Source organism: Herpailurus yagouaroundi, unplaced genomic scaffold, assembly GCF_014898765.1.
Source record: "Herpailurus yagouaroundi ecotype Mexico unplaced genomic scaffold, PumYag 322, whole genome shotgun sequence".
In the NCBI taxonomy this organism is placed as follows: Eukaryota; Metazoa; Chordata; class Mammalia; order Carnivora; family Felidae; genus Herpailurus; species Herpailurus yagouaroundi.
Genome location: NW_024412539.1, coordinates 338,462 through 360,883, shown reverse-complemented (window position 1 = coordinate 360,883; position 22,422 = coordinate 338,462). Strand labels below are relative to the sequence as shown.

Genomic DNA, 22,422 nt, shown 5'->3' with positions numbered 1-22,422 from the left:
GCTTCCAGTTGTAAAATAAGTAAATCACAGGAATTAAAAGTACAGCTTAGGGAATATAGTCAATAATATTTAATAACCGTATGGTGACAGTGGTAACTACACTCACCGATGATGAGAATTCGTAATGCATATAATTGTGAAAATGCTACATTGTACACCTGAAATTAATAGAACATTGTATGTCAACTATACTTCAATTTTTAAAAAATCATGAAGATCATCAGAAGAAAATAAGTAGCATTACAGTGGTTGAGTACCATATTGTAGGTCTTCTGAGTTGGAGCATTAATTAGATTTCATAGGTTCCCTTCTTCATTCCCAACTTGAGAGCTATGGGGATAGTCTCGCTGTCACTCCCTATAGGCTGGGGGCATTACGCCAAATGCACAGGAGTAAACAAGTATCACTCCCAGTCAGACTTGGTAGTGACTGTCAACTACAGTCATGTCGATTCACTCTATTTGACTTGAAAGTACCTAAAGACAATTAGATGTTTAAGAAAAATAAAAGATGTGAGCTTAGGATGTACTCGTCACTACCTTAAAGGGTCCGGGACCATGGAAGCATTTATTTAAACCCAAGTGAGACCGTCAATGTAGGCCTTCAATGTAACCTAAGCCATCAATGAGTGGGAGAGACTAGGACTCTCCTAACTGTGGCGTGTTCATTGGGCTGCTAGAACCAGATTACCATACCTCTTTGACGAACGAGCCTGGCCGACCCTGAATGGTGTTTAAGTGAAAGCCATAGCCATTTTCACCTTTAACCAGCCTGCAGAGTTTAGGCTTATGATCTCCTACTTCCTCTGTAGTATCTGGACTTGAAACCTCCACAGGAGCGGGAGCGGGAGCCGGAGCGGGAGCCGGAGTGGGAGCCAGAGCCTCCTTGACAGAACCATTAGGCAGTTCTTGGCTTTGATAGTAGAGAAATGGAGAAAAGTGAGCCTTTGGAAAGGAAAGGAAAGGGAAAAAAAAAAAAAAAACATGAATTGTAAGTATGAGTAGTTATATTTTATTAAATGTGCTGGCTTAATTTACAAGGTGTCATACATGGTCCACAGCTCTTGCAGATACGTCTGATTGGGGGCAGTAAAATTTCTCTACCACCCTAACCAGAAAAGGTATAAAGAAATATTGAGCTTGGTCATGAGTAATGTGTATAAACATGTAACCAAATACGCATATACATAAAAGCTGTTATCACCATCTGAAGTACACGTACTAATTTGTTATACTCGTTTTTATTATTTATTGTTGTAACCATTAGTTGAAACTTCTGTTACGCCAAACTCATCTTTAAATACTTCTAATCCATCTCAACTCCCAGACCATCCATGTGAAGAAGAGTGTGATGGTCTTGAATACAAAAGAGGCATAGAACAGGAAACATACGACTGGTTTTTTTAAATAGAATTAACAGCTTAGACTGTGGGTTTTAATTGAGAGAATCAAAAAGGTAGATTTGAGTATGGCAAGATCCTGGACCAGCAGTTCAATTGCTGCCCACGAGTGTCCAGGACTTTTATTAGGCAATGAGTACAAAATCAGGCAACTGAAAGTGAGTACAATGTGTGCTCTGCCCCAAATTGTGCTGTTCAGCAGCCTGGCTAAAATTAGATTGGGGTCCTCTGGTTATCAATTCTCTAACCACAAGACCACATCTTCCTTTCTAAACAAGAATAGCCAAGAACCTCATAGTTACCCAATTCAACTACATTTCAGACCTTTCAGTTATATACTTGCAAATGTTCCACATTTCTTTCTGTCTTTAAAATATGTAAAGTTAAACCAGCATTACTTTGATTCCCAAACTAGACAGAGATCCCACAAAAAAGGAGAATTACAGGCCAATATCCCTGACGAACACAGATGCAAAAATTATCAACAAGATACTAGTAAATTGAATTCAACAGCATATAAAAAGAATTATTCACCATGATCAAGTGGGATTCATTTCTGGGCTGCAGGGCTGGTTCAATATTTGCAAATCAACCAATGTGATACATCACATTAATAAAGGAAAGGATAAGAACCATATGATCTTGTCAACAGATGCAGAAAAAGCATTTGACAAAATACAGCATCCTTTCCTAATAAAAACCCTCAAGAAAGTCGGGATAGAAAGAACATACCTTAACAACATAAAAGCCATATATGAAAAGCCCACAGCTAATATCATCCTCAATGGGGAAAACCTGAGAGCTTTCCCCCTGAGATCAGGAACATGACAGGGATGTCCACTGTCACCACTGTTGTTTAACATAGTGTTGGAAGTCCTAGCATCAGCAATCAGACAACAAAATGAAATAAATGGCATCAAAATTGACAAAGAAGAAGTCAAACTTTCACTTTTCGCAGATGACATGATACTCTACATGAAAAACCTGCAAGACTCCACCAAAAAGGCTGCTAGAACTGATACATGAATTCAGCAAAGTTGCAGGATACAAAATCAGTGTACAGAAGTTGGTTGCATTTCTATATACCAACAATGAAGCAACATAAAGAGAAATCAAGAAGTCGATCCCATTTACAATTGTACGAAGAACCATAAAAAACCTAGAAATAAACCTAACCAAAGATGTGAAAGATCCACATGCTGAAAACTATAGAAAACTTATGAAGAAAATTGAAGAACACACAAAGAATGGAAAAACATTCCATGCTCATGGATTGGAAGAATATTGTTAAAATGTCAATACTACCCAAACAATCTACACATTCAGTGCAATCCCAATCAAAATTACACCAGCATTCTTCTCAAAGCCAGAACAAACAATCCTAAAATTTGTACGGAACCACAAAAGACCCTGAATAGCCAAAGTGATGTTGAAAAAGAAAACCAAAGCGGGAGACATCACAATCCCAGACTTTAGCCTCTACTACAAAGCTGTAATCATCAAGAGAGTATGATATTGGCACAAAAACAGACACATAGACCAATGGAATAAAATAGAGAACCCAGAATTGGGCCCAAATGGATGGCCAACTAATCTTTGACAAAGCAGGAAAGAGCATCCCATGGAAAAAAAGACAATCTCTTTAGCAAATGGTGCTGGGAGAACTGGACAGCAACATGCAGAAGAATGAAACTAGACCACTTTCTTACACCATACACAAAAATAAACTCAAAATGGATGAAAGACCTAAATGTGAGACAGGAAACCATCAAAACCCTAGAGGAGAAAACAGGCAACAATCTCTTTGACCTCAGCTACAGCAATTTCTTGCTCGACATGTCTCCAAAGGCAAGGGAATTAAAAGCAAAAATGAATTACTGGGACCGCATCAAGATAAAAAAAACTTCTGCCCACTGAAGGAAACAATCAACAAAACTGAAAAGCAACCAATGGAATGAGAGAAGATACTTTCAAATGACATATTGGATATAGGGTTAGTATCCAAAATCTATAAAGAACTTATCAAACTCAACACCCAAAAAACAAATAATCCAGTGAAGAAATTGGCAAAAGGCATGAATGGACACTTCTCCAAAGACGACATCCAGGTGTCCAAGAGACACATGAAAGGGTGCTTAATGTCACTCATCATCAGGGAGATACAAATCAAAACCACACTGAGATACCGCCTCACACTGGTCAGAGTGGCTAAAATAAACAGTTCAGGAAACAACAGATACTGGTGCGGATGTGGAGAAACAGGAACCCTCTTGCAGTTGGTGGGAATGCAAACTGGTGCAGCCACTCTGGAAAACAGTGTGGAGGTTCCTCAAAAAATTAAAAATAGAACTACCCTACAACCCAGCAATAGCACTACCAGGAATTTATCCAAAGGATACAGGAGTGCTGATTCATAGGGGTACATGTACCCCAATGTTTATAGCAGCACTTTCAACAAAGGCCAAATTATGGAAAGAACCTAAATGTCCATCAACTGATGAATGGATAAAGAAGATGTGGTTTATATATTCAATGGAATACTACTTGGCATGAGAAAGAATAAAATCATGCCATTTGCAGCAACATGGATGGGACTGGAAGGTATTAAGCTAAGTGAAATAAGTCAGTCAGAGAAAGACAGGTATCATGTTTTCACTCATATGTGGAACTTGAGAAACTTAACAGAAGACCATGGGGGAAGGAAGGCGGAAAAACTAGTTACAAACAGAGAGGCAGGGAGGCAAACCACAAGACTCTTAAATACAGAGAAAAAACAAACTGAGGGTGGATGGCGGGGTGGAGGAGAGGGGAAAGTGGGTGATGGGTATTGAGGAGGGCACTTGCTGGGATGAGCACTGGGTGTTGTATGTAAGCAGTGAACCACGGGAATCTACCCCCAAAACCAAGAGCACACTTCACACACTGTATGTTAGTCAACTTGACAATGAATTCTATTTTAAAAATGATAACAAAAAATAAAATAAAATGAAATGTGGAAAGTTATCAGTGACTTGTTACATACAAAAATACCTCCAACATCACTACCCAAAGGGCAAATCAACTGTATGTGATCACAGCAGCTAATCTTGAGGGCAAGCATAGTAACATTAAACACTTAGCGAGTTTTCATTCACTTTCAGATATCTGGGTGCCTAGTATGTGCCAGGAACTTGTTTAGGTGTTTGTTTCATTCACGGTTATATCTCAAAGATCCACCCACCCCTGTGTGGAACCTGCTTTAGAGGGGCTGAAGGGAGGGGGAGGAAGAAGATGGGGAAAACATGTTTTTCAAAATTCTCTCTTGTATTAACCAAAACATTATAATTAAATCATTGTCATAGAATTAGGAGGGAGTGGAAAAGAATTAATGCCAGAATCCCCTTTATAGCAGCCTGAGAAGTGACTTCCTGACTTCTGTCTGAACTTTTCCACAAGCTGGGAGGTCACCACTCAGCAAAAATGGCTCACCCTGTTCCTGGCAGCTTCAGTTGGGGCTGTTGTTGGGTAGAGTGTGCTCTATATTTGTTAGATCTAGTTAATTTTCTTCAAGTCCTTGAGTTCCTTATCTTCTGTCTGGTGGCTCGATCCGTGATTAAGAACGAGGAATCTCCCAACTGTTATTGTGGAATTGCCTATTTCCACTTCCAAGTTTGTCAATTTGTGCTTCATGGTTTTTCCAGCTTTATTAATGTGTAATTGACAAACTGTATATATTCAAGGTGTATGTACAGTGTGATTTGATATACATACACATTGTGATCACCACAATCAAGTTAATTAACATATCTGTCCCCTTACACAGTCATCATGTTATCATTTAGTCTTTTGAATTCTTTTTTTTTTTTTTTTAATGTTTATTTTTGAGAGAGAGAGAGACAGAGCGTGAGCAGGGGAGGGGCAGAGAGAGAGGGAGACACAGAATCGGAAGCAGGCTCCAGGCTCTGAGCTGTCAGTGCAGGGCCCGATGCGGGGCTCAAACTCACAGACCTGAGATCATGACCTGAGCCAAAGTTGGAAGCTTAACCAACTGAGCCACCCAGGCACCCCTGCTTTTAGAATTCTTGAAGATACTCTCCTTTCCTCCCCAAAAGTCTATGCTTATTCAAGCTAAATACTCACATTGTGACTTCTAGAACCTCTGCTCCAATTACCTTTCTTGATACTGGACTTCTTACAGTCATGTTCTCAGAACTGGACACGATGTTGACTTAAACAACACTTCTATATGCCACACGTTATTCTGAATGTTCTAAATATTAGCTCATATAACACTGCACAGTGGCTCTCCCCACTTTACAACTAAGGAAACAAGTACAGCCAGGGTAACTTGCCCAAGCATACATTACTTACTAGTCATTTTAAGTACGGTCTGACCAACTGTCCTCTCCAAAAGCCAAGTGTCCGTTTAAATTGCCTTTTTGGGGTGGGGGCAGCTATGTAGGGTATCATCAGGTTTCTGTTCTTTTTTTATAGTCCTCAAATCAGGTCTCACCATTTGATATGCATACAATTTAGTTTTAAATTAGTATGTGAAATTTATTCCTGTTTAAAGTTAAACTTACTAGTTTTTATGCTTCTTTCTATCCTGACTGGATATTTTGAATATTATAATCTCTAGTAAATTAATTACCCATCAACACATTAAGCCATCTGTATGACTAAAGTATGTTAAACATTTTCCATGTTTCCAAATTGGATTATAAACAGCTTAGGATACGCAGAATACCATTGGAGACATCTATGCAGAAAGACATTGTTCCAATATCAATTATCCTTCAAGTATGGCCGTAAACTAGCTAAAAACCCACAAATCCTTCTATCATCCAGTTTACCCTTCAATTTTCTTTACACAAGTATCTTGAAATACCTAATCAAGATGTGCTGAGAGGGAATATGGTGGAATGAATTAAGAACTTAGGTTCAGGGGTGTCTGGGTGGCTCAGTCAGCTAAGCATCCGACTCTTGATCTCAGCTCAGGTCTTGATCTCAGGGTCGTGAGTTCAAGCCCTTCACTCGGCAAAACAACTTGGGTTCAAATACCGGCTGGGATGGGTGACTTAAAAAAATGAAGTTTCGAGAGACTAGGAAATTGCAAATCTGTAAAAAGGGGCTAATACCACCCCTATCATATTCCTCGCTATCATTTATGTACCTTCGGATGCTGCCATTATTGTATATCACATAGAATAAGTTCATCTTTGTTCATCTGTGTGACCACCACCTAGCAAGGCGGATGGTACATCGAAGGCCCCTGAATGTCTCTTAAACTAGACCGAATCTCAGTTCTTGTGATAAAATTAAAAGATTATTAAAAAAAAAAAAAAAAAAAAAAGACATGCAGGTAACACCTGTTGTGATTAAAAGTTAAGAGCAAATAAGGTTAGTGTGACACTAATGTTAGTCTTGGTGAATCCATGTTTCTATTCCCTTGCTAAGGGCTCAGGAGCTATTTAATAATCCTTTCTAGGCTTTTATGCAGGGTTAATGGCATTTATTGGTCTATAGTTTAAAATCCAGTTGTTTGCTATTTGGCACAGTTAGGGCTATATCTGCCTATTTCCAGGGTAATGTTCGTAGATTTTTCTCAGATCAGCAAGAGTAATTCTGTAGTTACATTCGCAAATTCTTTCAAAATCTTGAATCTAAGGATTTAAAACTCACGTACCAATCACTTGGCATTCTCTTGTCACTACCAACTTGACCTTCAATGCAGCCTTAATGATGACCGTTACACCCCTTCCAGTTTGAAAATCAAAGTGGTAACTTAGCCAAAGTTTGAGGACTTGAGGGAATGGACCCAACCTTAATGCACGAATGCGTGGCCTTGAATTATTTACCAGTCTATACATGTGGTCCGTCTCTTTGTCCACCACCAGCAGCGAAGTCTGATCTCCACCCTTTCTAATCATTTCCACCACACTGTCATGATCCAGGGATTCCACAGACTCGCCATTGACAGCGACTACCAAGTCGTTGTTCTTCAAGCCGGCCTCCTCTGCTGGACTTCCGGAATCTATGTCCTTGACGACTTGACCTACCCTCCCAAAAAATTAAATAAAATTATCAGAAAGATCCCTAAATTAAACTGTGGCATTTCTGCTGGAGCCCAAGGATCTGATAAATAAATGTAAAAGGCATGCTGAATACTACTGCCCCTCCCACTGGCATCAGAGAAAGCCTGTGAGCACCCTATCCAGCCTCATTCCCTGCCCAGAACTTACTCCAGGAACAAACTTAGCCATTACCAATGAAAGGACCTTAAGGAAAAAAAATCATGTTACTAAAAGTGTCTGAGGCTCAATCTTGACAAAATAACATGCTAAGTATTAGGAGTCAGCTAGTTCCCAGGAAGCTCTTGTAACCCATACATCTTATGGAGAAGCTAAGCCATTAAAAGGGGGGTTGAAAGAAGAAAGAAGAACAAAACCAAAGAAGACAGAGCCTAGGAAACCCATGCTGGCATTTTAGTAGCCACTAGGTGTATTTGACTGTGAATGTGTTTGTGGGCGTGCCTCGACAATGTGTCTTCCCCCTTCCTCTCCCGACTTGAACTGTCTTTACCAGACGCCTTCAGATCTCCCACACTGTCTTTTTTGTTGTCCCTCCCACTTTTGTAACAAGCTCCAGTTTCACTCTTCCAGCTGGCTGCTGGGCATCTCCAACTAGGTATCCCATAGATCCCTCAAATGTAACATACTCAAACCAAAAGCCATCTCTGCCCATCACCCCCATCCCAAAGCTCCTCCTCTAGGTCACCTGTTCATGGGAGCACCATCACTCCAGTCACTGACACGTAGGAACAATTCTTCCTCAGTGTCCACTCCCCGTATTCCAATCAACTCCTAGGTCCTTTGTTGCTGCCTTAATATTTGACATATCTCCTCTTCTCTGGAGCCACTTCCTCTACCCTCAATGCAGGTGGTATTAGTTCCTGCCTTAAACTCTACCTACCTTCAGTTATGAATTGCTCTCCCTGTCCCTGATCTCTGTCTTCTCCAATACAGATCTGCCTTCAGATTCTTCTTGATGCAATGTCGGACCAAGTCATTCCCTGGGGCAACAGCACGAGTGTGGGCTTTAGAACAGAACAGACCTGGGCGCCTGGGTGGCTCAGTCGGTTAAGCGTCCGACTTCGGCTCAGGTCATGATCTCATGGTGCATGAGTTCGAGCCCCGCATCGGGCTCTGCGCTGACAGCTCAGAGCCTGGAGCCTGCTTTGGATTCTGTGTCTCCCTCTCTCTCTGCCCCTCCCCTGTTCATGCTCTGTCACTGTCTCAAAAATAAATAAAAACATTAAAAAATAAAAATTAAAAAAAAAAAAAAAGAACAGAACAGACCTGAGTTTGGTCCCAGTGAAACCACAACTATTTGACTTTATAATAATTACTGTATCTTCTCCAAGCCCTTAAGTTCAGAAATTCTTCTTGCAGAATTATTAGGATTGTGTTTGAGATGCGTAAGCCCCCAAGGTGCTATAGGCTTAATTTTTTCTTATCACACTGTTGAAAAAACTTTTAACTCCCCATCGACCACAGAGCCAAGTCTAAACTCTTCGACCTGGTATTAAAGGCCCTTCATCATCTCTTTCCAACCTACCTTTCTAACATGGTTTCCTGTGCTACACCTCAGATGCCAAACTGTGCCCATATTTCCCTGCTTTATTCACACAATCCCATCCTAATGGAATGGCCTGCGTTGTTCCCACACCATCTGTTTGTCCAAATTCTATTCATACTTCAAAGCCTGAGCTCAGGTGCCATCTCTACAATGAGGTCTTCCTGTACTTTTTTAGTAAGGAAAATGTGTTCCAACCTTGAATTCCAACAGTATTTTATCTAACCCATATTAAGGTTCTCCTCACAACTACCTTCAGTTATGGACATAAGTATTGCATCTCCTCTACTAAACAGGAGGCTCCTTGACTGAAGAACTCCTATTTGATCCACTTGATATTCTAGAAGGCCCTGAGGATGCTTTTATATAATATTAATCAAATTAACATTCGATTAATTCAAATATAATGAACAGAACATAGCAACTTCTAGGAGAATAACAGTTTGCAAAATGGCCTGAAGCTGCATTCTTTTATATATTCAGCTTCCCTAGAAGGAATGTAGTTCTTTTCTTGTTGAGTTGCAAGGAATCAGAAAGATTCCTGGTTCTATTGGATTCCCAGGCCCCAGCCCACACCTCTGCCTTGGATCTGGTGGCGTACTGGAGCTGGCTCGTCCAAGCTCGTGAGAACACTTTCTCGCCAATACTTCTCAGCATTGCACTCTGTGACAGCACATTGGTAGCTTGAAATCAGATGTAATGGGAGTATTTGCACCACCAAAATAAAATAAAATAAAATAAAATAAAATAGATCAACAAATGCTACAAATTAGGTGGAATTTGTCCCCCTGGAGAGCAAATTTACAGCACACTACCGCCCAGATCTAAAATTCTGCTTTATCATTCTGCTAAGGAAAACCTGAGAGACCCGTTGTCAGGCCCCCATGGAAAATGACCCGGCTATGCCTTCTAGTCTCTTACTATCTCCTCGTGCAGCAGCTAGGAAGTTGGGGGCCTAACAGAACTCTGGAGTCGGACTAGGATGAAGAATTGGACTTCATTGTTCAATTGGTTCCACTGCCACGCTTTCTGCTCGTCTAGCGCCTCACCTTTCTGTTCCGGGCCTGCCCTCAGGTAGAAACCATAGCCATTGCTCCCCTTCTTCATCTCCACGAGACGGGGCTGGTGGGGTAGCAGTTTCAAACTGGCCGTCTCTCTCCTGAATCTGGTCTTCTGCTCGGTGTGGAGCTTGTCAGTCTCCTCGTCCACCAGCAGGAACATGACGCGGCCTCCAGAACTCTTCACCTGGAACAGCACACACAGTAAGACTGACAGTGGTCTCCAAGAACGGCACGGGGGAGGAGGAGAGCTTCTGCGCAGAGGCACACAGTCTCTAGGTTCGACAGAAAATATGCAATGTGAGGCCTGAGTTTGAACTATAACACTACCTCCTGATCTCCCTGGGATTTCTCGATCCCCACTTCTACAGCTGTTTTCCCCTTTGTTAAGTATGACCTCACCCACACAGATGCGAACTGAACCCAAGTGAGAGCTGGGATTCAGAAAACCCAGAAAGGTACTTAAGCGAAGTACTTACGTCTAGAGAAGGAGTTTGGAAAAGAAGGTAAAGGTCTACTGTGAAAAATTATTCTACCAGGAGAAGTTGGTCAGTTTTCATGGTTCCACGTGACCTCAAAGGAAAACCTGAGAGCATAATCCATGTGTCATGGACCCAGGACATAAGACCTGGGGTAACAGGTCTTCCAACACCTCCTACACGTAGCTCTATATTCATCATCACATTGGTTATCTGCCAGCTTGAGCTAAAACGTTTTAGTGAAACACTCAATTTGTTATAAATTCAGACGGAGCTCCCAATCAGGTACAAAAAGATCCAAAAGATAAAGTTGACAGTTCTTTAGAACACTTTTCTTTGAAATAACACGAAACTAGCCTTGTTCCAAAACCCTATGCTAACCCTGCTGACACCACTAGTGAGTCTATTCACTCTGAAAACAAAGGATTAGCTTCCCATCATTATATTCCTTCCATCATAAACTACCACTCCTGTCTTCCTGTCACTTCCAATAGGAGGAGAGTGAAAGGTAAGAAAAGTGCCCCTTTGGGCTATACCTTTGCAACGACTTCCTCATGGCTGGCGTCTTCTACATTCTCTCCATTTACTTCAATCAAGTGATCACCAGCCAGGACACCAGCTTTCATAGCCACACCTTGAGGTGTTATATCAGTCATGTACACTCCCTTTTTGCCTGAAAGGGAGTGGACCAGCATCACAACTCCATCACACAGAAAGTCCAACAACAAGGATTTCCTCCCAATAACGTAAAAATTACAACCTCCAATTTTAAGGCTAACTTTGCCTTCTGATCTAGAATTATAATTACAGCTCCTGGCTTTGTGCTAGGAGCTTTGTTGGGTTTTGTTGATTCTAATAGAGTTTCCGACCCCAACTAAATGCAAGGAAGGAATCTCAGGTGGCACTGGCCTTTTGAACCGGAAAAGCACCGAGCTGTGCCCGGGCTGTATCGCTATCACACTCCCATTCTTCGCATTTGTGGAATTAGAAAGCATCTGTTCCATTCTGTCCTTTTATTTTTTTTTTAATTCTTTTTAACGTTTATTCATTTTTGAGAGAGAGAACAGAGCGTGAGCAGGGGAGGGGCAGAGAGAGAGGGAGACATAGAGTCGGAAGCAGGCTCCAGGCTCTGAGCTGTCAGGGCTCAGAGTCCGACGTGGGGTTCCAACGCAGACCGTGAGATCATGACCTGGGCCAAAGTTGGACGGACAGTCAACTGACTGAGCCACCAGGTGCCCCCTGTCCTCTTTAATTAGTTCTATCACCAACCGTCCTGTACCAATGAGGTCACCAAATCTCACTGATGCAAGCCTAGGAGGACAGAGCCACAGAAGGCAGCTAGATACAGAAATGATAGAGATAGAGATAGAGATAGAGATAGAGATAGAGATAGAGATAGAGATAGAGATAGAGATAGAGAAATGATATCAATTCTTTCAAGATATTAATATTTCAACCTAGGCAAAGGGCAGCTTCATAATGACAAAATAAATCACTTGTAAGGAATAACAGTAGAAACTGCTGTCTTAAAATTTCTCCCATTACAATTTCTCTTGTTATATATTTGTCATGTAGAAAACATTTTCTTCATAAAGTTCATTTAAACCATGCATTATGTTCACTAACACAAGGGCCAAATGGATTGAATCTGAATTATAATTTTTTTACCATTTTGCTGATAATGGACTTCTAAGAAATGCCAGGCTTCCCTTGACCACCTACACCACTATGTTTAATAGTGGACAAACTTGAGAAATGCCTCTTCTACCTAGTTTATATCTCTTGCTATAGGTTAAATAGGCGTTGGAAACAAGTTTTATGTTTACTATTGGTCTGTTCTTTATCACTTACCCAATTATGACCAGTGCCTCTCCAGTATCAGAAGGAACATGGGAGGAGCAAATTCAAGGTGGAACCAGTAGCCTCTGTGGCTCTAAATCCCAGAGACACCATTACGGAACCACAGTCAATTGCATAGTCTGTATCTCTGAAACTCTACACACAGAGCTTCTAGTACTTTCTGGTGGTCAGGAGTTTTCAAATCACTATGTACCTCTCAGAGGTCAGGGATGTACCTCAGAGCAGTTGAGGCTGGGCCACAGCTGAGAAGGTACTATTTAAATGTCATAGGAGGGTGGGATTTTTTTTTTATTAAAAAAAATTTTTTTAAACGTTTATTCATTTTTGAGAGACAGAGAGAGACAGAGCATGAGCGGGGAAGGGGCAGAGGGAGGGAGACACAGAATCCGAAGCAGGCTCCAGGCTCTGAGCTGTCAGCACAGAGCCCGACGCGGGGCTCAAACTCATGAACTGCAAGATTATGACCTGAGCCGAAGTTGGATGCTCAACCGACTGAGCCACCCAGGCACCCCAGGAGGGTGGGATTTTTAATAGCATCCTCAGCCACTAGAATGGTGTCTGGCACATCAACAGGCCCTCAAGAATTTGTTGAATGTGTGATCACCTGGGCACTTGAAGTGGAAAGACAGCATCCTTACTCAAAAGTAGCTATTATGAAAAATTTCCTTTTTCTTGCCTTTTATTCCCCCTTCTCCCCTCCACCCTCACCCTAAAGAAGCTAGGAAAGAATAACAAAGAAGCATCAGCCCTCTAACACTCTGATCTCAAAGCTCAGCCTAACACTAGGGGACAGGAGTGCCCAGTGGCCCCTCGTCACCCCATGATGGGTCCAGTGTCTTGATCCCTTGTTGCACAATAGTCAAAGCAAGGGAAGGGTCAGGGAAGGAGGGAGAGGGGAGGGAGAAGCTACAATTAGACAGCCATAGCATCTGAAAAGGTGGTCAAAGAAGCCATTAGCCAATAACAGTATCTTTCTTCTGGAAATCCTGCCCTCAAGCCCACCTTGGACAGTTTTCAGAGAGAAGCCATAGCTGCTCCCCTCCTTCACCAGGTAGCAGAGACGCGGCTGCGTCCAAGTCTCTGCTCCTTCCTTCACCACAGGGGGCAGTTTCTTATCATTCAAACTCGGCTCCTTCCGACTTTGACCCAACTCTTTCAGGTCTACCCGTTTTTTCATGGCCTTCTCATAGGACTCCCCATCCAGGACTAGTAAAGTCACGGAGTTCCCACTCTTTCTGACCAGATCCACAACCTAGGAGAAAGAAAAAGATAACTTGAACCAAGAAGCGATTCCAGGGGATGCTCACCATCTGGCTCAGTCTCTGGATCCAGAGGATTCCGAATGCTGGTCTCTGAAGCCCAAACAGTCAGCACAGTATCCAGCCGTCTCTACCCCACCCCTCCCAAGAACCAGGTGCGGGCTGGAGGGGGCGGGGCTCTAGCACTGTTAGAACTTAGAGCTCCCCGATCCCAGCTGGGCTCATGGAAACAGCATGGTGTGGTGGAAAGGGCGTGCACGGGGAGGCAGACAGAAGTGGGGTGAGGTCAGACCGTCCCACATGTTCACTGCATCAAGACATTAGTAAGTCATCGGAGCCTCTGAGCCCTCATCTGCAGAATGGTAATACGTACCTCATGGGTTGTGACAAAGGTTCAACAAAATAATGATTATGAAGTCGCCCAGCATAGTTCCTAGCCTAGAGCAAACACAATGCCTATTAGCTCTGACACTATTCAATCTAAGAACCATTTTGTGGTTCTCAGTTAATTTGGAGGAGACGATTAACTGGCAGAAAGTACAGCCATAGGGCGTCTGCCTTGCCAGTGGCAGCTGGGAGACCTCTGCTGACCCCAAACACTAATCAGCAGATATGTGGGAGCCAAAGAGATCCTAGAAGAACCCCAAATGTCCCTTTCACCTGCATATGTTCCTCCTTGTCCACAAAGACACCATTGATCCTAAGAACTCGATCTCCGTCCTTGAGGCCCGCCTTCTCCGCTGGGCTACCCTTCTCAACCACCCGGACCAGGTGGCCATCAGTGTCCTTCTCAATTCGCAGGAAGAAGCCATAGCTTTGCCCTTCTTGTTTGGACAGCTCACATTCTCGTGGGTGGAAGGTGGAGGCCATTTCTGTGATGAAAAAAATTGGATAAACCCAGGGGACAGAAAATCCCCTTGGAGAAAGAACCCATGTGTTCCATCTCCCATAATTCTCTTCTTCTAATCACACCAAATCTAGACTGTAGCAACACTGAGGTTTAGGAGGCAGCCTTCCAGGACCTGCCAAGGATTTCCAAATCTATTTCCCAAAGGATGACCTTTTTACTTGAGTTTCAGACCCATGTATTTGGCTGGGTCCCAGACATAGATTTTTCAGTTTCAATAGCTCCAAACCCAAATTCCTCTTTGTTTCCTAAAGAAAGTAGGTTTAACACCTGACCTAAATATTTTAAGGAAATCCCAGCTCAGGACACCTGAGTGGCTTAGTCAGTTAAGCGTCCAACTCTTGATCTCAGGTCATGATCTCATGGTTCGTGAGATCGAGCCACATGCTGGGCTCTGTGCTGATGGCATGGAGCCTGCCTGGGATTCTCTCTCTCCCTCTTTCTCTGTCCCTCCTCTGCTCATGCTCATGCTCATGCTCGCTCTCTCTCTCTCTCTCTCTCTCAAAATAAATAAATAAACTTTAAAAAAAAGAAAGAAAGAAAGATACAAGCCCACTTTCATTCAAATATTTAAAGAGCCTCCCAAGTAATAGGCCTTGAGGATAAATCTGTGGACAGCACAGACCTTTACTTCGCCTCTCATACAGAGGAGCACACATTTTTACAACAACACGTGGTGAGGGATATGCTAGGAAAGAACACAGTGATAAGGCAGACTATAACAGAGGGCGCTGGGAGCAGGGACTGGGACAGGCAGAAGTAAGAATGGCTTCCTGGGAAAACGCTTTTCCCAAGACCTGAAGGACTAGTGGGAGGCAGGTAAGGTAGGACAGGATCAGGAAGACCTCAAACAACTAAAAACCAGAGAAGCCAGGCCTCAGAGCTGGCCTGGCCTATTGGAGAGGAGACAGATAACCAGGACCCCGACGTTTTAGAGCAAAGTAGGGATACCCAACAGAGAAAGGACTCCTGTGGCCGGGTCAGATTCTCCTGTCTGAAGCAGCTTCTGTTCCCGTCCATCCTGCCCTTCCTCTTGCCCCGTTGCCGGAGCAGGGCCCCAGGCCACAGGAGGAAGCAAGGACAAGTATGAAAACCACCAGCTGGGACTTTGGCACTCGGTTCGTACGGGGAAGGCTCCTGCCAGCATCATCAATCCCTCCTAGTGTAAGCATCTTCTTCCACAGGAGAGTGAGAACAGAAGCCAGATCGGCTGGTGCCAGGCAGAGGTCCAGGAGCAGAAGGCTGGACTCTGAGGTCATGCTGCCTGCTGCGCAAGCCTCGTGCTCAGCTTGTCACAGTTCCCTACCAGTAAATCAGAGAATAAACCGTCTGTCCCTTCCCTCCTGGAGGGACAGGAACAGATGACCGTGTGGGGTATGGGGGGTGGGGTGTGGAGGAGAGACAGCAAAGTGCTCCAGGCTCCTTAGAAGCCACCCCATGGTGATCCCAGATAGCCATCTCTGACCTTCATGCCCACAAAGACATACAGTTCAAACCTGGCAGAAAGCCTCCCGCTGCCTGACAACTTGGCCATTACAGACAGTCTCAGCGGGGTCTGGCGGCCACGCCACCAGCGGCCCGAATGACTAAGCGGCCAAGAAAACAAACAAACAGACACTGTTCCAAGTGATCTCTCACCGAGGGCCCGGGGCTGAGCCCTCCCCGCTGTGTCTCCCGCGAAGAGAAAAATAGAGCCACAATCGTGAGGTCATCACCCACCCGTGGGGGAGCTTCGCGGCTTTCCTAGCATGACCCATCGCCAGGAAAGCACCGCTTTGGGAGGAGACAGGGGAGGGCATTAGGAGGGACTGGGCATCACCAGAGCAGGGCTTCCTTGCATGCAGGCACCCGGGCTCCCTGGGCCTTTACTTTTTCTTTCTGCTGAGCATCTGGCCTGCAAGTATCACTCCCATTTTCCAGCTTGAATCCACATCGCTGTCCACTCACCTCTAGATCCCTCTCAACTTGCCATTTCATAGAGCTGAAAAGCTAGAAAAAACCCAGAGCCCTCCGAAATTTGGGAGCAATTGTAAACAAGCCTCAACCAAATCCTGCAAAATCTGCAACAAGTCCTTATAATCAAAATACAGGCCATTTCTCAGGCCCTCACCCCTAAAATTCAGCGATCTCCCACCCTGGGAGTCAGCCACAGGATCAAAATCTCTTTCTCTGCAGGTCTGGGAGGATAGAACGTGAAACCACCTTGCTAGGAGACTAGTCCTGTGTTTGGGGAGGGGGGGAAGAGGCAACGTTTTCCTGGGTCTCGGTAGAGACCCAAAAGCTCAACACACAAGAAAAGACAGATCACTGCTTCTTGGCAAAATCCCAAATTGTTTGTTTGATGAAAGTTTTCCAACAGCCAGACAGCAATCACTCAGATCCGCACTTGTGTCTTTGAAGCCTGGGCGCTGGCCCCCTACATCCTCCTGCCACCCGTCAGCCCTTCCCACCCGTCAGCCCTCCCCACTGGTCAGCCGCTGAAGGATTAATGCCGGTGCCCACGCCACACTGATGAAATATGTAACTCCTTCCACCACAGCAGCAGAGAAAAACATATCGAAACCCCAAAGCCGGGCCTTCCATTGGACCCTCAGAGCCCTAAAACTATTTCCTTGGCCATCTTGCTGAGAGACAATTCAGCTAGGAGTCAAAGGGGCTGGGCTCCAGTCCACCCCCAGGCCTGGGTCCATCTAATCCACATCCTGGTGTTACACTGGCCCCTAAATAGGGGCTGGGATCCACGACGACCTGCTGCTTTGTGATGAGGATGCCTGGGACTCTGGAACACAGGGCCTAATAGGAAGGATCTTTGTATTTAAGGGTACTCATTCCCTGTTTCTTCGGCCCCAATCTCTGTCTTCTGCTTCCTGAGAAAATCCAGCCCAGATCCCTATGGTGGACAAGTGTTTAACTAGCGAAAGCGTATGGATTTCTATAATACCGTATCAGCAATCATCCAGTGCTGGAGCCCATTAAATCTTCAACAGGCGTTATTCCCCCAGTTCACATCAACCCTAGAAATGAAAGAAAGCTGTAACCATTTCTGAGCTCTGGGAAGAAAGTCAATTCTTGGCAACCAAGTTGCTTGTCTGTGGGAAAGAGAACAAAGTGCTGGCTGGTGGACAGGAGAGACTCAGGGCTGAGAGCCAGATATTTTTTCTAATCAATCTTAATTATTAATCTTACCTTTAGACCCCACCTTCTTCCAAAAGGAGCAGATTATTGCTACGAGGAAAGAGAATAATATGCCCATGGCCCAGAAGAAAAACGCGGCACATTTTAGAAGTTGGGACGGCAAGGCAATGACGACGGAGGAGGGCACACAGGGCCTCTGGATGTGGCCAGAGAAGAAAGAATTGAAGCCGCTGGGCTATTTACCACACGAAAGAAATAGCTGGTGGGACCCAGAGGACTCTTCTGAGCTCCAAGCCGGCCAAGGGTTCTAACCTCTCAGACAACCATCAACATGGGCCCATCTCTGACCCCGAGTCAACACCCCCTCACCACCAGCCTGCACACAGAGAAGTCTGAGCCAGGAGCTGTTCCTGAGGGTTCATGATCTACAAAAACCAGACCCAAAAAGCCAAGAGAGTGCGATGTGGTTGGCCGAGGCTCAGAAGTCGGCTCATTTTCCCCTCAGTTTGTGCGTGTGTCCGAGTCTGGAAGCTGCCGGACTTTCCTCAACAGGGCTGGCTGGGGAAGCAGTGAGACTCCACTCAGTTGATCCTGAAGGCGACAGGACTTGTAGTGAAGTGTGCTTTACCTGTCACTGTGCACATCAGAAATTTCCCTGTTCTACCAAAACCAAAAACCAAGAACCAACAAAAACAAAAACGAAACAAAATCATCATCATCATCATCATCATCATCATCATCATCCGATTGCTTTTTAAATAGGCAGAGGACCTGAATAAACATTTTTCCAAAGAAGACATTCAGATGGCCGACAGGACACGTGAAAACACGCTCAGCATCACTCAGCACCCGGAAAACACAAGTCAGAGCCACAGAGGTGTCGCATTACACCTGCCAGAACGGCCAGTAACAAAAAGAAATAAGAAGTGCTGGCAAGGATACGGGGAAAAAGGAACCCTTGGGCACCACCGGTGGGAATGTAAACTAGGACAGCCACTGTGGGAAACAGTATGGAGGCTCCTCCAAAAATTGCAAAGAGAACTACCATACGGTCCAGTGACCTCACTATTGGGTATTTACCCAAGGAAAACAGAAACGCTCATTCAAAGAGATACGTGCACCCCTGTGTATGGCAGAATTATTTACAATAGCCGAGATATGGAAGCAGCCCAAGTGCCTACCAATAGACAAACGGATAAAGAAGATGGAGGGGCGCCTGGGTGGCGCAGTCGGTTGGGCGTCCGACTTCAGCCGGGTCACGATCTCGCGGTCCGGGGGTTCGAGCCCCGCGTCGGGCTCTGGGCTGGTGGCTCGGAGCCTGGAGCCTGTTTCCGAGTCTGTGTCTCCCTCTCTCTCTGCCCCTCCCCCGTTCATGCTCCGTCTCTCTCTCTGTCCCAAAAATAAATAAACGTTGAAATAAAAAGATGGAAATATATATATTATATATAATTTAATCACATTATATTAATATATATTAATAAATTAATGATGATATATTATGATATATTAATAGATAATGTACAAATATATATTTATTGTTAATATATTAATATGTAATATATTAATATAATGGAATATTACTCAGCCATAAAAAGGAATGAGATCTTGTGCTCGCTTTGGCAGCACATATACTAAAAAGAATCAGATCTTGCCATTAGTAGCAACACGAATGGACACAGAGGGTATAATGCTAAGTGAATAAGCCAGAGAAAGACAAATACAATATGATTTCAGTTATATATAGAATCTAGTCTACGGCCATACCACCCTGAACGCGCCCGATCTCGTCTGATCTCGGAAGCTAAGCAGGGTCGGGCCTGGTTAGTACTTGGATGGGAGAATCTAAAAAAGTGAACAAGGCAGAAGCAGGCCCATAAATACAGAGAACTAACTGAGAGTTGCCAGACGGGAGGGGTTGGTGAATGGGCAAAAGGGAGGAAGGGGAGTGGGAGATACTGGCTTCCAGTTATGGAATGAATTAGTCATGGGGATAAAAGGTATAGCATAGGGAATACAGCCAATGGTACTGTAATAGTGTTGTATGGTGAGAGACGGTAGCTACACTTGAACATAGCATAAAGTATAAAGTTGTCAAATCACTATATTCACCGGAAAAGAATATAACATTGTGTGCCAGCTACAAAAAAGACAAAAATTAAAAATAAAACATTCTCTGTTCTAAGATAATTGTTATATGTGGAAATTTCTAATTTAAAACTATCATAGGGGCATCTGGGTGGCTCAGTCTGCTAAGCGTCCAACTCTTGATTTTGCCTCAGGTCATGATCCCAGGGTCATGGGATCGAGCCCCACATCAGGTTCTGTGCTAAGCATGGAACCTGCTTAAGATTCGCTCGCTCTCTCTCTGTTTCTCTCTCTCTGCCCCTCTCCCCTACTCATGCTCTAAAAAATTAAAAGAGAAGAGAAGAGAAGAGAAGAAAACTAAACTATCATAGACATGAATGCTCATAAGCCTACCCAGTGCAGGAAACGGGTGGGAGTGAAGGGATCTTAAAGCCACTTAGCTCATGAAAACTCCATGATCTCCTAAGAAATATTTGAGAGTCTCAAGGTCAGTGGGAGCCTGACAAGAACACAAAGCATTTCCCAATACAAAAGTGAACATGGGGTTCTCTGAAACGTGCCCTATTCCAAGGCAGAGTTATTTGTGTAACTCCTGTGAGCCTCCAGGTTATTTCATAAAGGAATCCTGAAGTTGCTAAAGATCAGATAAAACACAAGTCAGGAGATCAAATTCTTCTGAGGAAGGAAAAGAAAGGACAGCTCCTAGCAAAGTGAAGTAAAGCAAGAATTAGAAGATCTTCGTTCATCTCCTCAATCCTGGGAGTTGTCCACTCGTGCCCAAAGGCCCCATCCGCTTTCATCTGAGTGAACATATATACTTCATCGAAAGAGTATATATACATCTATAGACCTTCAGGTGATGCAATAATAAATCACGTTGCCATTTGAAAACTCGCTGTGTGCCAGGCATGTACACAACCTCACTGAACCTCCCGAGCACCTTACAGATTGGATTCTCAACCCTAGCTGGCCCCTAGAATCACCTATAGAGATTTCTAGAAATCGATGCCTACGCCTCACCCCAGATCTACTGACTCAGGCTCCAGGCTTGAAACCTGAACAGGAGCCTTTTTAGAACGCCCCACTAACTTAAGAAACTAGTGCTTAAAACCACCTTTTGTTGTTCCTAACTCCCACTTATTCTCCTCAGTCTTGGGATAACACCCTCATGGATCAGAAAAGAATGTCAAGGTTGGGTGAACTATTAACAGCCACCTTAAGCTCACCTTTACCCAACATGAGAAACCAAGGGGGCAGCTGGGACAGGAGAAGCCCTGGCCACCATGTGCAGTCCTCGGGATCCAGCTCTGACCAGTCAATGCCTTGGCCAACAGTATAGGAGTGCATGGTGACCTGAAGCCTGTGCCTCATGCCTCCCTCCCCAAGTTCCAGTTCTGAGCCAGGCAAACAGGATCAAGCAGGTGAAAACAACCTTGAACGGCTCCCATGTGGTCTTCACTCTATGGGTTAAGTCTATGGGGCCACTGTCCACCCCCTAAATCTAACCAACCTTAAAAGCAGAAGCCATGCCTCCTCCCCCCAGCACCCTGTGGGTGGAGTCTTAAGCTCCATTCCTGTCTGAGGCCCTACCAGTCATCCTGTGGTTCTTCCAGTCATCCCGTGAGCCCCTGGGCAAGAGGAGTGCGTGACAGCTCTACTTCAGCTTCTTGTTCCCTTCCAAGCACTTTCCCCCTCCTTAAATTCCTCAGTTAGCATACTGGAGTGGGTGAAGGCCACCTACGATCGTGATCAAAGGTTCTTCCATTTTCTACTGAACATCAAGAAGAAGACATATGACCCTGGTTTCATTTGTCCAGGCTACCCATGTTCGCCCTGACTTGAATGCAGAATACTCTTGGGGCACCTGGGTGGCTCAGTGGGTTAAACATCTGGCTCTTGATTTTGGCTCAGGTCATGATCTTACAGTTCATGTGTTTGAACCACATGTCGGGCTTCATGCCGACGGTGAGGAACCTGCTTGCGATTCTCTCTCTTCCTCTCTCTCTGCCCTTCCCCCGCTCATGCAGGCATGTGCTCTCTCTCTCCCACCACCCCCCAGAAATAAATAAACATTTTTCAAAATGCAAAATACTCTTAAATGGTTGATGGGATAAAGTTAAACACCACCTCTATTCTCAAGGGACTTTTATAGTTGAATAGGGGCAAAGGAAAAGTTTTAGTACAAAAAGAGCTACCTCTATGAGCACAGTCTAAGCGCCATAAGACCTACAACGTGGGGCAAATTCAGGAAGACTTCACAGATTAGGTAGGACTTGATGTAGATCTTGACAACAGATAGGTAGGACTTCAATAGGTATGGAAGTAGGAAGAGAACATTCTAAACACTGAGAACGATGCGGACGTCAGGTGTGGAAGTGGGAACGTGCTTGGGTGTGGTCAGAGAAGAGTTAAAGGCCCAACATGACAAAAAGGATGGCCAATTTGCCTTTCTGAAATCAAGAGTCAGATGCTCAACTGACTGAGCCACCCGGGCCCTTGGACTTCCGTGTCCTAAGCTTAGTGACATTTTCCGTTCTCCTTCTCTCTGCCTCTTGCCATCATTTCCCACTGTTAATTACCCGATCTTGAGATTCTTCTATTAGTTTTGACTACACTGTAAAATCTT

General features: G+C 44.2%; 1 protein-coding gene across 7 annotated transcripts in view; it reads right to left on the bottom strand.

The window, feature by feature from the left end:
• Positions 1–22,422, bottom strand: part of PDZK1 (PDZ domain containing 1) — a 59,724-nt gene that overhangs the window by 11,201 nt on the left and 26,101 nt on the right. For 3 of the 7 annotated variants that reach the window (XM_040462480.1, XM_040462475.1, XM_040462476.1), the window contains 6 exons: positions 14,330–14,541; positions 13,413–13,662; positions 11,087–11,223; positions 10,063–10,258; positions 7,237–7,433; positions 696–944 (listed from right to left, as the gene is read on the bottom strand). In XM_040462480.1, coding sequence (XP_040318414.1) covers positions 696–944; positions 7,237–7,433; positions 10,063–10,258; positions 11,087–11,223; positions 13,413–13,662; positions 14,330–14,539 — 1,239 coding nt within the window. In that variant the 5' untranslated portion in view covers positions 14,540–14,541. Of the gene's footprint in view, positions 1–695; positions 945–7,236; positions 7,434–10,062; positions 10,259–11,086; positions 11,224–13,412; positions 13,663–14,329; positions 14,542–17,517; positions 17,591–22,422 lie in introns of those variants that run through there. The other 4 variants (XM_040462477.1, XM_040462479.1, XM_040462474.1 and 1 more) reach the window with 3 other exon arrangements.